Here is a 15,911-nt window from a genome sequence, read left to right as displayed (position 1 = left end):
TAAGCAAAATAGAAACAGAGGCATCGACACATGAAACAGACTGACCGTTGTCAGAGGGGAGGGGCTGGAGGGGACGGATTGAAAGAAGATGAAGGGATTAGCCACAGACCAGGCAGCCCTGAACTGCAGGCACAGACAACAGTGTGGGGATGGTCAGAGAGGAGGCAGGGAATGGGCAGGGTGGCAAATGGGGGATATCTGTAATAGCGTCAACAATTTAATAAAATAAAATAAAAATATTTATAAACCAGTTTTTGGACTGTTTGTTCTTTCAGTATATTGTACAGTAAGTGCTTAAAAGTAAGAAAAAATATTTATGAATGTTATTGAACCTAATTCTCCCATGTATAATATAGAAACATAATTTCTGCTTCTCTTGTTCAAAACAGTATACTGTAGGCAACTTCATATGATCTCACCTAATAATTATTGTCCTTGATAGACTTCAGCACTCATTTTGAAGATTCCTTAGGACTATAGGTCTAGTGATTTTTTTCTCCTGCTATCTCTTTTTGGATAGAGTTTTCCTCTAAATTTTAAAACTATTTTTCATTCTTTGTTAAACAGAGAGAACTTTAGCTTCTCGGTATTATTTGCAGGGGGCTCTCAAGGGGAGTGCCCTGCACAGAAGTGTGGTGTTAGCTTTGCCATGAACGACCTAAGTTACAATGTGGCCCTGCCACATGATCAACTTGCTTATGCCTCAGTTTACTCATCCACAGAATGGCACTAACAGTATTCCCCCTTCAAAGAATTATTGTGAAGCTTAAATGCACTAACATACATATCAAGTGTTCAAAACAGCCTGGGATGTGGCAAGTATTAAAGAAATTATTGTTAATATTGTTATAGAACATATTTGCTCTATCTGTAATAGATGTTCATTGAATATCTTATAAAACAGGAACTTGAACAGAAATCTGCAAATTAGATCTGAGATGAAATCTTCAAAAGGGTAAACTTTTAAAGTCAGACTGAACAGATCTAGAGAAAACTGCTTACTTTTGGTAATTTACTTAATATTGCTTTTCTGTACAAAAAAAAAAAAATAGCCACCTTTCAGGCTGTGAGGTTTAGAAATAAGGGCTGTAGGCCAGGACCGATCTGCCTGCCATAGTGAAAAGCGCTCACTCCCGGTGCATGGGAGCCTCAGGAAATTTCCTGTTGGCTCCGCGTGCTGGATGTTGCTACAGAAGTGACTTCTGATCTAAACAGGATTCTACATCTGCACGGGAGTGAATGTTCACTAAATCCTAAACTTTGCAAAAAACCTCCCACAAAACCCATATATTAAAATCCATTTGGCATGGTTTTTAGAGCAGCAAAAGATGGGAAAGAGTAACATTTAGTGGCTTTCTCGCAGTAATGCATTAAAATTGTTAATCCAAAGTGAGACAAGCATATAGTTGTATTTTGCTTTACATAAGCTGTCCTCAGAAAAAATTCATATAAAGCAAATTTCTGTTATTATTCATAAGATCTGTTAAAATTTCTTGTGATCAGTTAACAACAAGATCCTTATAAATTTTAACCCATAGGTAATATTTTTTCATTTTTATGTTAAATAATGTATTAATTCTATAATTTTATATAATTTTATATAATCTGTGAACCTCATAGTTTGCCTAGCACTTTCTAAGATTATTATACTAGTCACATTAAAATAATAAAATATGATGTGTTTTATTGGTCTTTTTGGAAAGTAGTAACTGGTAAAATATATTTAAATGTGTAGAGGAATTTAATGCATTTTTATATAGATTTTTTATTTTAGGAAGTTTTAAATTTACAGAAAAGTTGCTTCCTTTATTATTAACTAAATCTATTATTTCATTCCAGTGTATTAGTCAGGTTCCTCCAGAGACCTAGAATCAATATCTATATCATCTTTATCTATATCTACAACTACATCAACATCTCTTTCCCTATTTATAGATTTATATGTAGGGATATGTATTTATAGATAGATAGATAAAAATAGATGCATTTTAAGGAATTAGCTTACATAATTGTGGACTTGGTAAGTCTAAAAATCTGCAGTAATTTAAAATACCTCAATAAGTTTTAATATTGTTTACGTATTGAGATGATAATAATTTCAGAACCATTGGAATAAATAAAATACATTTCTGAAGGAAGATCAGTGTGGCTTATGACTAATGGAGTGAACTCTGATAAAATTCAAAGACAAAGCACAAACCACGTAGAAGAGAATGATGCTGGTGGAGTGGTGGAGGCACTACCAGCTTGGCCCCGAAGGACCCAGACTTTCAATCCTCCCCTCCTGACCTTCTCTGGAAGGCAGCAGGCTGACACCATCCTCAGTCGCAAACCCAGACCACATCATACTCATGAGTTTGACTCAGAAGGTGGAAGCAAGGACCCAGAAGGCAAAGCTAAGAGCACAGAAGAAGCCCAAGAGCAAACGTGGATCCTAACCAAGGCAGCTTGAGCCTGTTTGTATTTCAAATAGCCATGGACTGGTGACTGCTCTGTCCCTGAATGTCCACTGTGGTTATCCTGTCTCTGTGTCATTGCTTGTTTGGCTTGTGGGATGCTGCTGGCTTGTCCCTTTGGCTTATAGGTCTTCAGGTCAAGAGGAAGTGCCCCAAGGAAGAGACTCTGTATTCTCACTTGAACATGATTGAGATGATGAAACTTTAGGTGGATTAGGGCAGACTAAACATGTCTGCAAATTCTTTGGTAGTCTTCCTACTGAGAGCTGGGTTCTATTTGCCAACTCTTTGAATCCGTAACTGTTTTTGACAATGGAGTACAATGGAAGTGACACTCTGCCTTTAATAGAGTTGACACTTCTGCTTTGGATTCTTGGAGCCCTGAGCTCCTCAGTAGGAAGTATGACTGCCCCACTGGGGAGACTACTTGGAGAGGTCTTGAGACTACATGGGAGAAGGGCCCAGCTGCCTCTGGCCTTCCAGCCATTTCCCCACCGACCCCCAAAGTGATAGATCGGTGGTGAGTGAAGTGTTACTGGACCCTCCAGACCAGCCCAGTGGCCAGTTGAATACCATTGAGTAATCCCAGTCAATGCCCTATGGAGCAGGAGAATCCCCCAGAGAAGTCTTACTGAGTTCTGTGGATTGTGAGCATAACAAAATGACAGTTGTTTCAACCCACTAAGTTTGGGGTGGTTTGTTATGTAGTAATAGATACCTGGAACACACACACACACACACACGCGCGCGCGCGCGCACCACATCTGAGTTGAATGACCTTGAACATGTTGTTTAAGGCCTCTGCCTTCAGTATTTTTATCAGTAAAACTGGATAATAGTACCTACCAAGTATGGGTGTTAAACAATTGAACAAAATAAAATAGCAGATGTATAAAACAGCTACCGTATGTTTGGATGACAATGTTCTTCTTTTCTTTCTTTGTTTCCTTATCACATGTCCCTTTACATACAAATAGTATTAGCAGATATGCATTGACTTCAGACACCATCAGTTTTCCTGATATACCCCCGCACCCTACATGTGTACACATATGTATTAATTGCTTACTGATTATTTGTAAACATGGTGAGGATCCAGTATCCATAGTGCAAGAAAGATTTGTTCTTTCTGGTTTCTTCTTATCTTAGCGTTGTCCCTTAAAAGAGGTTCAAAATAAAGAAACAGGATTTTTCACTACTAAGTGGAACAGGCAGGCTTGCTTCTGTCAGTGCAGGGTCCTGAGCAGGGGGGAAAGGCGCACTTCCTTGTAGCTGTTCAGACTTAGGGGGACTCAGATCTCAAAGGAGAACAGAGCAGCTAGTAGGGCAGGCGGCAAAGTGCACCAGCATCCCCCTGATTAGTTGTAACTATTAAAAATCTTGTAATGGGGGAAAGGCATGCCATCGGTAGTGTCCACCCTTTTACATCCTGCTTTAAAAGTCTGCTTCCCCTCAGCCAACTCACTGCCATTTCCTGGAGTTATAAAAATGGTGGCCTGGTGATCCTGCTCTCTCACAATGCAGAGCCCAGTGGCTATGGCCCTGCTGTAATTTTATGACTCAAGATTGAAACAAGCACATATTAAACCAAAACCCAGGCACACTGCTCTCTGGTTTATGGGCAAGTTGTTGGACAACAGCAGATAAAGCATTTATTTGAAGATGGAGAGATGAGATTTGAAAGAAAACAAATCTTTGGTGCATAATTAGACCTAGAGTTCTTGGTAATCAGAATAGCATCTTTTGCACGTACCAGGTCTCAGGAATTCTATGTAAAAGAATTAAGAGCAGCAAACACCTGTCTGGACAGACCCTCCCCGCCAGACAGCCGGGGGAAGGAGTGGGAAGGCCAGACCCGTGCTCACTGGAGGCTCAGAGAGGGCAGTGGGGCGGATGCTTTCAGGCAAAGCTAAAATCACTGGATTATGAAATTTGGCCTCCGGCAGCAGGAGGGGGGAACCGTGTGCTTTTCCGGAGGTCTGGGGCCTGTGAGAGCAGGGAGTGGGCAAAGGGGAGGAAGACAGCAGGTGGGGGCTGGGAGCCCGGCAAGGCTGTGGAAGACCAGGCGCCGGGGGCACACTGCCTGGCCCAGCCCGACCTCCGCGGAGGGCGCCGTGACCAGGGCAGGAGGAGGGAAGGGCGCGCGCGCAGGGGACGGAGGCGTCGCTTCGTCGCACAGGAATCTGCGGGGCCTCAGGATTTGGGGAGGAGAGCAACCCTCGCCCATGGGCCGCGCAGACCCGGCCGGGAACGCCCCCGCGTCGCGCCGCTAGAAGCTCGCGGTTCCCGGACGCGACTCGGCGACCCGTGCGGCCTTAGCCGGGCCAGGGGCGCAGCGCTGGGCGGGCGAGGAGCCGAGGCCCCGGGGGCGCGGGGGCGCGCGGTCGCCCGCCGCCTGCAGGGCGCCCGCGCGGCGTGTCCGCGCCCTGGGGCGTGCAGGCCTGGAGACGCGGAGCCCGACCCTGGGGACGCGAGCGCAGGCCTGGGGCTGATTGTGATTGGGTAAGTCCTGATCTGGGAAGGGAAGTGGATGAACTCTGTCTTATCACATTTTTATGCCCTGTGCTTTTCCCCCCCCGGCTGCCTGCAAAGCTGGAATCCATCTGGTCTGTGTCCTTGCATCCATTCATGAAATGTCTCGTGCTGCCATCACCGGGCCCTCCCCAAGTGAAGTTGCTCAGTCATTCAGAGGAGCATCTGTGACAACTGAGATGACTTCTTTGTCAGTCCAGAGAGCCTAGGTTACTTATAGGATGTTCTTGAGTTAAGACAGGGCAGCGTGAATGTTTTCTCGAAGGGGTTGCTTCGTGGTAGCCAGTTTGTCTGGAAAAGCATCATTCCTTTCAGCTCATTCAGAATACAGCACTCGTTTCAGACAACCCTTTTAAGCAGAAATACAAAATTGAAAGTTATGATTACTGTTGAGTACTTGAATTTCTACAGGCAGAGGCTGTGGGCTATTAAGAGGCAGCTTTTTCAAAGTAAAAGTGGATGGTCGTTTCCTTGACCACTAGACAGGAGTGACTCCTGGAGATGGGACTCAGCCTTAACTTTGATGCACCAACAAATGAATACAATAAGCTAGGTCCTGTCTCCAAATGAATGGCTTTATTTTTTAAAAAAAGATTTTATGTACTTATTTTTAGAGAAGTGGAGAGAGGGAGAGAGAGAGTGAAACATCAATGTGTTGTTGCATTTTGTGTGCCCCATGTTGGGGCACTGCAACCCAGGCATGTGCCTTACACTGGGAATTGAACTGGGGACCCTTTGGTTCTCAATACAGCAGTTAACCCACTGAACCACACCAGCTAAGCCCAAATGGGTAGCCTTAAATGTACGCACTAAGCTGAATTTTATTATCTCAAAGGTATAAGGATCTAGTACATAATTGTTATATGTCTATGTAGTATGTAATAAGAGCTTGAACATTTCACCACTTTCAAGTTTGTTCCTTTTTTTGTAGGTCATATCATGAAAGTTGTGTACACTTTCTTAGAGTGTATGGCTTACGTAAGAGTCAATAGTTTACAGGGAATTCAAGACGTTCAATGGTTTGCATGAAATAACAATACAGTGCATGGCTGGAAGACAAGAGAAGCCAAAGAATCAAAGCAAGACATAAAATTAAAAGAAAAGGTACATTTTTAGAGATCCTGTCTTTAATTCACAATGTCAGTAACTTCTGACTCCTGGGAAGACACGCAGGTTAGCCGGCCTGAGTCCTGGGGCCAGCTCCGTCACTGGGGTCTTTGTGACCTCGGGCAGGCGAATGTTCCTCTTCAGAACTCTTCTGAGTTCTCTGGCCGAATATGTATGTCATTACACTGAGCTCTGAAGTTCAGGACGTTCCACGGAGGCCCAGAGACTTTGACGAAGCAGGGAAGAGCAGAGGAGGAAAAGTTGGAGACACGATGTAGAAGGAGGTGTGGTTTCAAGGCACCAATTTTATAGGGGTCTCCCCGCCTGCCCCACCCCAGCACCCCTGCATCTTGGAGACTCCTGTCCTCACAACACTTTGCAGTGAGTAGGAGCGCTCATCTCGGCAGGAGATGGTGCAATGTGAAGAGAGAAACTAGCTATTCGGAGATATCAGCTGCTGTAAGAACTGAATTTTCTTTTTTTATGAAGGAGAAAAGATTCCCCAGAAATGTCTTGAATTTGGAGACTATTTTTGGGTCTAGTTGCCAGGTAATCTTTTCAATTAAGCATGAACATTCAGAGTAATTATGGATTAAAAACATCTTCTTTAGAGCTACTAATTTAACCTCTGCCTATTGGTTCTTTCAACAAACAGAACATCTCTATGTGACAGGCATTGATTTAGGTGCTACAGATAAGGAAAACTATTTAATAAAGTGTCAAGATTATCACAATAAAAAGCTAAATATTGAAAGAGCTGTAAGCAACCTAAATGCCCACAGTAGATGAGTAGATAAGGGAGCTGTGGTACATAAATACAATGGAATATTACTCAGCCGTCAAAAGAGTGATATCTTACCATTTACGACAACATTGGTGGTCCTAGAGGGTATTGTGCTAAGTGAAATAAGTCAGACAGAGAAAGTCAAATACCATATGATTTCACTTATATGTGGAATCTAAAGAGCAAAATAAATGAACAAACAAAACAGAAATAGACTCACGATTGCAAAGAACAAACTGATGGTTGCCAGAGGGGAGGTGGGCTGGGTGGTTGGATGAAAAAGGTGAAGAGATTAAGAAGTACAAATAGTCATGGGATATGAAATACAGCATAAGGAATATAGCCAACAGTATTGTAACAGTTATGCATGGTGCTGGGGGGGTTCCAGACTTATCAGGGGGGCCGCTTCAGGATCACTTCATAAGATACAGAAATGTCTAACCCTTCTGCTGTACACCCAAAACCTATATAATATTGAATGTCAACTGCAATTGAAAGATTAAAAATGAATATAAAGAAAATTTAAAAAAAGAAAGAGAGGTGTATAGTCAGAAATGCCGTGGGAGGTGCAAGTTAACAAGAGCAGGGTTTTCATAGGGTAGCACTTGCTGACAATAATAGCAGTGAGAAGGATCAGCCTGGTGTAGCCAGCACATAATATGTAGCACTGATTTGGTAGGCACTTCACACACTTTATCTAACTTCAGTCTCACAACAACTGTACAAAACAGTTCACAGTGTTGTCACTGTTTTACAGACATAATAGATGCTGAGTCCACAAGAGGAGAAATTACTTGCTCAAAGCGCACAGCCCCATCAGTGGCAGAGCAAGATTCGAGTCCATCGCTGTTGTTACAGAGATCGTATCAAGGAACATGTTTTACTTGGTTCACCACCCTGAGGTTTAATATTATTTTGCAACAATGGCCAGTTACCTCATTTACCAGTATATATTTCTTAATGTTCAAAGTGATCTGTCTGATACAATTTTATGGATTGCCTCTTTTATGTCTTACATATTTTGATGTTTATCTGAAGAGATACTGTGTCATGTGCGAATGGTAAATAATTGATGGTTTTAAACCACCTGAAGAGGGTGCAAGGTAATGCAGCTTATTAGCGTGAAAGCTTGTCCTATATTCTTTTCTCTGGTACCCATTCTTTAACACCTTTGTCCTCAGAATTGCTTGGTTGTACTTAAGACATACAGCAATAAGAAGAAAAGGTCGTAATTCTGTTCTCTTTTATACAAGATGTGTTTGGAAGGCAGAGGTTCTTGCTAACCTCTGTTTAGCAAATTTATAGTACTAAATTTGTTTTTGAAATTCCCTTTGTTGAGGAGTACCTATAAGTAAATAACGAAAGGCAGAATTTATTTATTTATTAGTATTTCTTAAAACTCCATTTACATTCAGAAATACAAGTGTTGAAAATTAGGAACCATTGTAATTGAAAGCAAAAGCAAAGCTTTATTTTCATGAATGCTAGAGTGATGTCCCTCTTAGAAATAGTGAAAGTTGGCCCTGGCTGGTGTGGCTCGGTGGATTGAGTGCCGTCCTGCAAACCAAAGGGTTACCAGTTCTGTTCCTACACAGGGCACCTGCCTTGGTTGTGTGCCAGGTCCCCAGTAGAGGGCACATGAGAGGCAGCCACACATTGATGTTTCTCTCCATCTGTTTCTCTTCAACTTTCCCCTCTCTCTAAAAATAAATAAATAAAATCTTTTAAAAAAAGAAATAATGAAAGTTGACTTTCTCTCCAAATCACTTGTATCTTAAATTAATATAAACTATAACTTATTTGTTTGAGAAAGTATGTCTATAAAAATAGACTTTGTTTACTGTTAAACATTAGGAAGGTATTTTGACTTGAATGCAGTAAACGTTTGAGGAGATTCATTGAGAGTTAATGATTAACACTAACTGTGCTACGCCAGCCTGGTTTAAGACCTCATTTAAAATTTAGAGATTTCTTTTGTTAAGGTTTCCAATGTAAGTGTTTAGTGAGTCAAGAATATTTGACATATACTTTGGAGCTAGATGAAATCACTGAACAGAGCACCAGGACACCTGTCCAGAGGACAGGCGGAACCTGCAGTCCAGCTCACGGTTACTTGCCGTCCTGCACTGAAGTGAGGCTGTGTTTGTCCAGAGCTTTGGGAAACTTTTACCAGTCTGGCTAAGTCACAGAAAGTTGTTGGTTTTCACCCAGTTTAAATTAAGTTGCATGTAGGTTAATGGCAAACTTCATTCTAAGAAACTAAAACTAATAAGGTCCTGGGCCTCAGTTTCTTGAGGGCACGCAGTGTGTGTATGCACATGTGCAATTTTAGGGGGACAGGGCAGGAGGGAAGGGGCAACTTTACACAAAAGGGAATTTTAAAAGCCTTAATGAATAAAATTATGTCATTACATTAGAGATACTTTTAATATTTTATTTTATTTTTCAGAAGAGGACTGTCCAAAGGGTCTGGAAAACACAATTTTGCTGTGAAAAACAGAGATCCTTTACCTACACATTTTACAAGAAATGTGCAGAAGGCCGTTGATAAATATACCTGGTAAGAATTAGTTGGTGAAACACTTCGGATTGCGAAACCAAAACACAGCCATAATGAATGTGGGAAACAAAACTGGTGATGGGCATGAATTTCTAAAAGCATAAAGGCAGCTTTATTTTCAGAGAAAACTAAAAGTAGTGAAATGTTATATTGCATAACTATTTTAAAATTCAGTGTGCTGTGAAATTCACATATATTTAAAGAAAGAAAAAGGAAGTACCTCAGAGAAGTGCAGCCACTTTCCAGACTAGCCTCTTCCCAGGAAAGGTCATTTATGTTCCCTACGTTTGTTCTGGCAGTGAGTCCGCATCCTCATTTTCATCCAACGGAAGCCCTGTGCCCACAGAGGCCCCCAGCTCCTGGTCTGCGTCCGGGACACAGAGTTCGACCACTGGCTTGTCTACCGAAAGGAGCTCCGTTTACTCTTGGAGAGATGACGTATGTCTCTGAATACTTTGGATAATCACATGATCGCCATGTATAATGAAGTGCTTTTTAGTTTTTGAAAAAATCTTTGTACCAATTTTACATGCGTTACCTATTACGCACATACATAGCCATACATATAAAAGCATTTCCATGTCACACGTAAAAACTTAAAAATACAGAAAACAAAAGGAAAAATAAAAATCACTCAGATTCTCATAACTCAGAGTCTTAGCTGTTGGTAGTTTTGTCTTTCCTCCTTCTCCCTCCCCGTCAGTGTATTATATATGATTTCTTGCATGAAATCTATGGCTGGAAATTCAGGACAGGTGCTGACCTTAGGAACTCAAATTAGAGAAAAATTGGGGAGAAGTAAAAACTAAAATATCACCATGATTAGAGAATTTCTAAGTAGGATGTTTTACTCACACCTTCTAAAGCTTGTGGAAACTGTTAACTTTAACCCCATTTTTGTTCTTTTCGCGAGGGGGCTTTGCAGCTGGGCGAGCTTTCCGTCCGCAGCCGGGCACTCTTGTCGATAGCGCGGCCAGTCCCCTGGCGCCCTAGGCCCCACAGGGTCCCTGAGGATCCCGGGGCCCGGCCTTCGGTGAAGCCCTCGTGGCTGGGAAGAGCCTCTACTAGAGCGCACTGGATGTTCTACGCTCTGCCCTTTGCTTGTGTTCTGTTTTTCTTTGCCGTCTTTAAAAGCAGTTCTCCACTGGCTCCTCTTCCTCCTTCAGTGTTAGAGGTGGCAGCGGGGATTCCCGAAATGTGGGAGAGGGCCCGGGAGGCGAGCCAGCGCGGAAGCACTCAGGGCTTCTTCACAGAAGATGTGGCTCTCACTTCTGATAAGCAGCCTCTGCCTCACACCCACTCCCTGCCACCTCACTCACGCCCTTTGCCCCACGGGGATGCAGGTGGGAAGAAGGCTGAGAATCACTGCTTCATACTGTCCAAATTCTAAGTTTCCTTGAGTACACGTTTTCATGTCATTATCAGAGAGATTCGTATTACTTTCCTTTACAGAAGGCATCATCATTCCAGAGCCAACCGTTGCTTTGAAACAGTGTCATTTACTTTTTGATGGGTAACATTGGCAAAAGTAACCAAATGCAAAAGAGAGAAAATGGGAAGAAAGCCCTCTTCCAGGCCCCAGCCACCCAGGACCCTCCTAAGAGGCATATATTATTATTATTATTGATTTTCTCCTTATTTGCATTTTTAAAAGAGAATTCAGCTCCCTGCCACCTGGGAATCTAGTTTATTATCAATTGGAGGGAAGAAGTAACACAGAAAATACTGAATAGTATTCTATGCAAATCAACCTGAATATACCATTTGGATCAGGTGGGTCAGACTAAAGACTAAATACGCACTTTGTGGCTCTGAGTTCTGGATTAGATTCCAGGCTCACACATCCCCGGAAGAAAATAAAGTCAGGGCTTTCGCGTGGGAGGCTGCCGGTTCGGTGTTAGCTCTCTCCCAGCTGCGGCAGTGTTCATGTCTTCATTGGTTCTGAGCGCTGCTGGACTGTTGTTGCTTCCCAGTCACCAAGAACATGCAGAAAGGCCAACAGGTTTTCTCACATCACGGCAACCACAGCCCAAGAGCCTCCTTAGGTCAGGCAGGAGAGATGGCTACTCTGGCCTCGCCCTAAGAACCACACTCCAGGATGGTTTTTCTTTCATTGATCAAAAGCATACTAATGGCCCTTCTATAAAAGTAATTTTCCTTTTCAGTGGTAAAATCAGATTAAAAAAATAGTTTGTATTTTGCAGAGGTGCTTAGGTGCATCACACCCAACTCTATGACGGACGTGTATCTGTGTGTATATATACAGATATTTGAGTGCGTACAGGTACATAGGTGTGTGTATGTCTAAGTATCTTTTATCAAAATATGTGTCAATATGTATACCTATATCTATGTAAAACCTAATAGGTCTTATAACCCACGTGGTGAAAATGATCTCTACTTAACAAAGAAACCGAGGCTCAGAGTGAGATGTAATTTATCGGAAGAGTAAAAGCTGCAGCAGCGGTGTGTCTGACCACAGAGTCCACTTTTTTTGTCACGTCGTACTTCCTCCTCTATGATGGGTGCTTTAAATATGTAAGCAGCACTGATTACGCGGCCAATATTTCTAGAACTTCTAGTCTTGTAACTAAGTGTGCATTTATTTCTGTTTTAGGAGTTTGACAAAACCAGCGCACAGAAAGTACAGAAGTTGTTCTGGGAGGTCGAGGAAATGTTATTTGAAGGGAACGAGAGCCCTCAGACCCAGAACCTCGTGGCCGAATGCGCTGAGTGGGCACGACGGTCTGTCCACCTGAGGTAGGGAGGCCAGTCACAGGAGCTCCCCAGGGCGGGTTTCGGCACTCCTCTCTCCGGACTGGCCTAACATGATGAGTGCATTTTGACTGAAACGTGTACCCACAACACATGCCCTCTGCTGAGAGATCGCATCCTTTGCAAGAGTGTCATAGGAAACAGGGAGACATCCCAACACTCCAGTGCATTTTAATTGGTGAGAAGCACATTCAGCTCATCCCCAGAAAGGCATGGCATGCGTAAGGAGAGTGAGTGGCAGAAGTTACCCTTTGCCTTCGCATTCACTGATGCGTGAGTCACATGCGCGTGTCCTCAGTGCTGGGAGCAGGGCACAGGGCGGGGGTGGGGAAGGGTCAGAGTAATTATTTGCAGACGGATTGGACAGACGAACTTTACCATGGCACCAAGGTTCCTTATGGAAGAGGGACCATTTGTTGTTTTTCTATCAAAGATGGAGAATATAGATTGGACATAAAGGGAAGCTTTTCTTCCTTCAATTACTCAGCCAAAGTACTTAGGGGAAAAATCCATACAAGTTATCAGAAGTTGCTGTTATATATATATATATCTATATATATCTAAGGGAAAAGAAGTTAATGTCCCTGATGGAATAGTCAGGTATTGTCACAAGAATTTTTAAAACATGTAGTACCTGACTACTTATATAAGGGCACTGACCTATGTACCCTCAAGAAATGTTAAAGCATGCAGCACCTGGCTATTTACTCTCAAGAATTTTTAAAACATGCAGTACCTGACTATTTTGTTAGGGTCAAGGACCTATTTTCCCTTAGACTGTCAAATAAAAAAATGACAACAACCCACACAACAGTAACCATCCTCCGTGACGGATTCAAAATTATACTTATTTTTTTGTCAGATCAGTCAAAAACAGTATATTTTTTGGTGTGCCACAGATTTTAAGTAATTAGTTTATGTGTGCCACGAGACGAAAAAGTTTGAAAGTCATTGCCCTAAAGGTAAGGATATGATAGATATTATCTCCAAGCCACTCATTGGTCCCACAAGGTGACTATTAGTATTTTGTCTTGCATACACAGTCCCACAAATGAAATCAGTGGCTTAGAGAACTGGGGAACCCAGCCTCAAGCCTGTCCATCAGTAGCAAGAAATGTCAGTCTGGCCTCTCCTTCAAAGCTTTTCTGTGATGTCATATGATGTTTCTCATGTACCAGCATGTACCTAATTGTTTCGTACATGGTCCTTCAAAATGGTATTTCATTTTACTTAAAATTGCAAAACTTTTTTCCTTTTCCAATTAAAAATATTAGTATATAGAGTTTTTTTTCCCTAAACCTTGCAGAGTATTAGGAAGACAGATCGTCCTGCCAACTGATGAAGGGGTCCGCCACTTCCAGGGCAGCGAGCCTCATTCCACGGTCCACGAGTCCTTCTCAGGCACCCGTGAATGGAACAGCAACATCAGGCAGTAAGTTCCTACAAACTGCTTTCCAAAAGTATTTTTAATTGCATTTAGTTGTACTTTTTCATGTCTCTCTTAGCCATGAGCCTCTGCTCTACCACTTTGGAAGTTTAGATTTCAATGTAGGGCAGGTATGGAGCATTATTTTCACAAGATGCTTCTGATTCTAAATTGGGGATGATGCTGACGACGTGTGTGTGTGTGTGTAGTGCAGATATCAAGGGAGTTAACTTTTCAAGTTTTGTCCCAAAGAATCTCTGAAAGGTGAGCTGGATGCAAAATCAAAACTGATGGATCCTAAGCCCCAAGGCAATAGCAGCAGAAGAAATTAAGCTCTGAAAAAAAGAAGAAATATTCTTTTGCTCACAACTGATTTCGATAAATCCCTCTAGGCTAGCCACATGTATTTGGAACAGTGCCATGACATCCTTTCATGACAGCGAAGAGGATACGAACTCATAGGACAATTTAGGCTTTCAAGAAGCCCTTAAAAAGTTTAATGATACCTGTGTTAAAAATGTTGCTTTTAAGGATATGACTTTTGTTAAACATAATTTTTAGTGATTTTCAAATGTGGGACTCTGTGCTGTATGAATAAAGACCTGCCATAATCACACAAACATTGTATTCTTGATGTTCCACAAGCTCTCATGGAGAATCTGCTTTTTCCCATAGGTTGTGCATCTCGGGCTCTCAAATACTCCCAGCAGCACTTGCAGCCCCGGCCATGCCCGGTCCCGACTACACGGGAGTGGCCGACCTAATGGCGTGTTCTTCCCTGCAAGAAGAGGTCTATGATGTGGAAGGAAAGATTGAAGAATATTTCGCTTTTGACAGAAAAGAGGAGTGAATAGAATTTTATTTGACATTAACTTAATAGTTTAGTAATATTAATTTATTTGGTATTTATTTAGATTACATGTTCCTTTAGTGTTTTGTGTATATTTCATGTATCCAAAAGATTTCATGTTCTTTGGAGGGTAACGTGTTCTCAAAATATGCTCCTAGCAGGAACCATTCAAGCTGGAGGAGTGGCTCCCTTCCTTTTTGATCATGTGGAGCAGATAGAAAGTAGGAATTGTGTTTAGCACGCCGGTGGGCGTGGACAAGCTCTCATTGGGCCTGGTGCCCGGGAGCTCCAGGTCCCCTATACCTGGCTGCCCAGAGGACAAAGGAGATGCTCCAGTCTCTGCAAAAATGCACATTTGGTCCTTAAACATAAACTACAAGTATTATATAATAAAAATTTGCCTTTTGTGATTGAAAATTGGTACATTAAAAATTAACAATGTGTTTAAAAAAGAGTGTCATACACATATATAGTGTACCTCTATGCATGCCTATTAGATAGCTAGCTAGCATTATTTACCTTCAGCTGTTGATTGTCTCAGTAATTAGAATGGGTTTCGTCCTTAGTGATGATGAACGCATTGGATCAAAATCAGCTCACCGTTACAGGACGTGGCGTAAACACGGACTTCCTCCCGTGTCTCCTCATGAGTGCATCAAAGATGCCGTGGCTGCAGAAGTGTTCGATCACATGTGGACAAACGTGGTAGAAATATTGGAGAAGCTGATTAGAAAAAACTGGGAAACTGCATTCACAGGTACTTATTGCAGTAGTGCTTGGCCTAATGAAAAGAAAAAAAGACCCGTTTCTCAGCATTGTGCCCCACCCCCAGCCTGGCCTTACCTAGGCCGTGATCCAGGTGGGAGGAAAGTGGGTGTTCTTGCCTTCATTCACAAGTGACTTTCAATCGCTTCAAAAAGGACATTACCTTTTTTGAGCTGTAAAAATAATCTGTATGTACTCTAGAAAAGAACCCCACAGAAATACACAAAAAAGAGGCTAGAGGTCACATTTTTAAAAATGTATGATGGTAAAAACCAACCAACCAACAAACAAAAACACACCTAACTAATCTCTAATAATGGGATATTGGTTTTTAATTGTTTTTGACATTATTTGTAAAGTAATATGTAAACATGGATAATTTAATAATCATTTCATTTAACCTTATGAAATGTTTTCTAAACTACTTAAAATTGAGCAAAAGCAAATCATAGAAATGTTAGTGGTGGACTGGTATTATGTAATCACTTCGTGCAATAGAGTACATAATCATGCTAATTTAAATATTATTCTTTTTTCCTGCCAGAGGGATTAATCAGGATTTCATAAAATATCAAGAATCCTTCTTCCTTCAGCATATAATCTCTAGTTTTCTGCCTCATACTGAAGTGATAGGCATTTCATTATGTGTGGGTGGA

At 41.9% G+C, this 15,911-nt stretch overlaps 1 protein-coding gene across 4 annotated transcripts in view; it reads left to right on the top strand.

The window, feature by feature from the left end:
- Positions 1–15,911, top strand: part of FAM149A (family with sequence similarity 149 member A) — a 36,808-nt gene that overhangs the window by 9,662 nt on the left and 11,235 nt on the right. For 2 of the 4 annotated variants that reach the window (XR_008528526.1, XM_054566144.1), the window contains exons 2-7: positions 9,329–9,439; positions 9,739–9,877; positions 12,057–12,199; positions 13,521–13,646; positions 14,316–14,486; positions 15,057–15,247. Coding sequence is in view for 3 of the 4 variants with exons in the window: in XM_054566144.1 (XP_054422119.1) it covers positions 9,329–9,439; positions 9,739–9,877; positions 12,057–12,199; positions 13,521–13,646; positions 14,316–14,486; positions 15,057–15,247 (881 nt within the window). In the remaining variant the exon portion in view is untranslated. Of the gene's footprint in view, positions 1–4,594; positions 4,959–9,328; positions 9,440–9,738; positions 9,878–11,674; positions 11,978–12,056; positions 12,200–13,520; positions 13,647–14,315; positions 14,487–15,056; positions 15,248–15,911 lie in introns of those variants that run through there. The other 2 variants (XM_054566145.1, XM_054566146.1) reach the window with 2 other exon arrangements.

This window comes from Pteronotus mesoamericanus, unplaced genomic scaffold, assembly GCF_021234165.1.
Source record: "Pteronotus mesoamericanus isolate MK-2021 breed Mesoamerican mustached bat unplaced genomic scaffold, CSHL_Meso_final contig_169, whole genome shotgun sequence".
In the NCBI taxonomy this organism is placed as follows: domain Eukaryota; kingdom Metazoa; phylum Chordata; class Mammalia; order Chiroptera; family Mormoopidae; genus Pteronotus; species Pteronotus mesoamericanus.
This window is presented reverse-complemented; position numbering and strand designations above follow the sequence as displayed.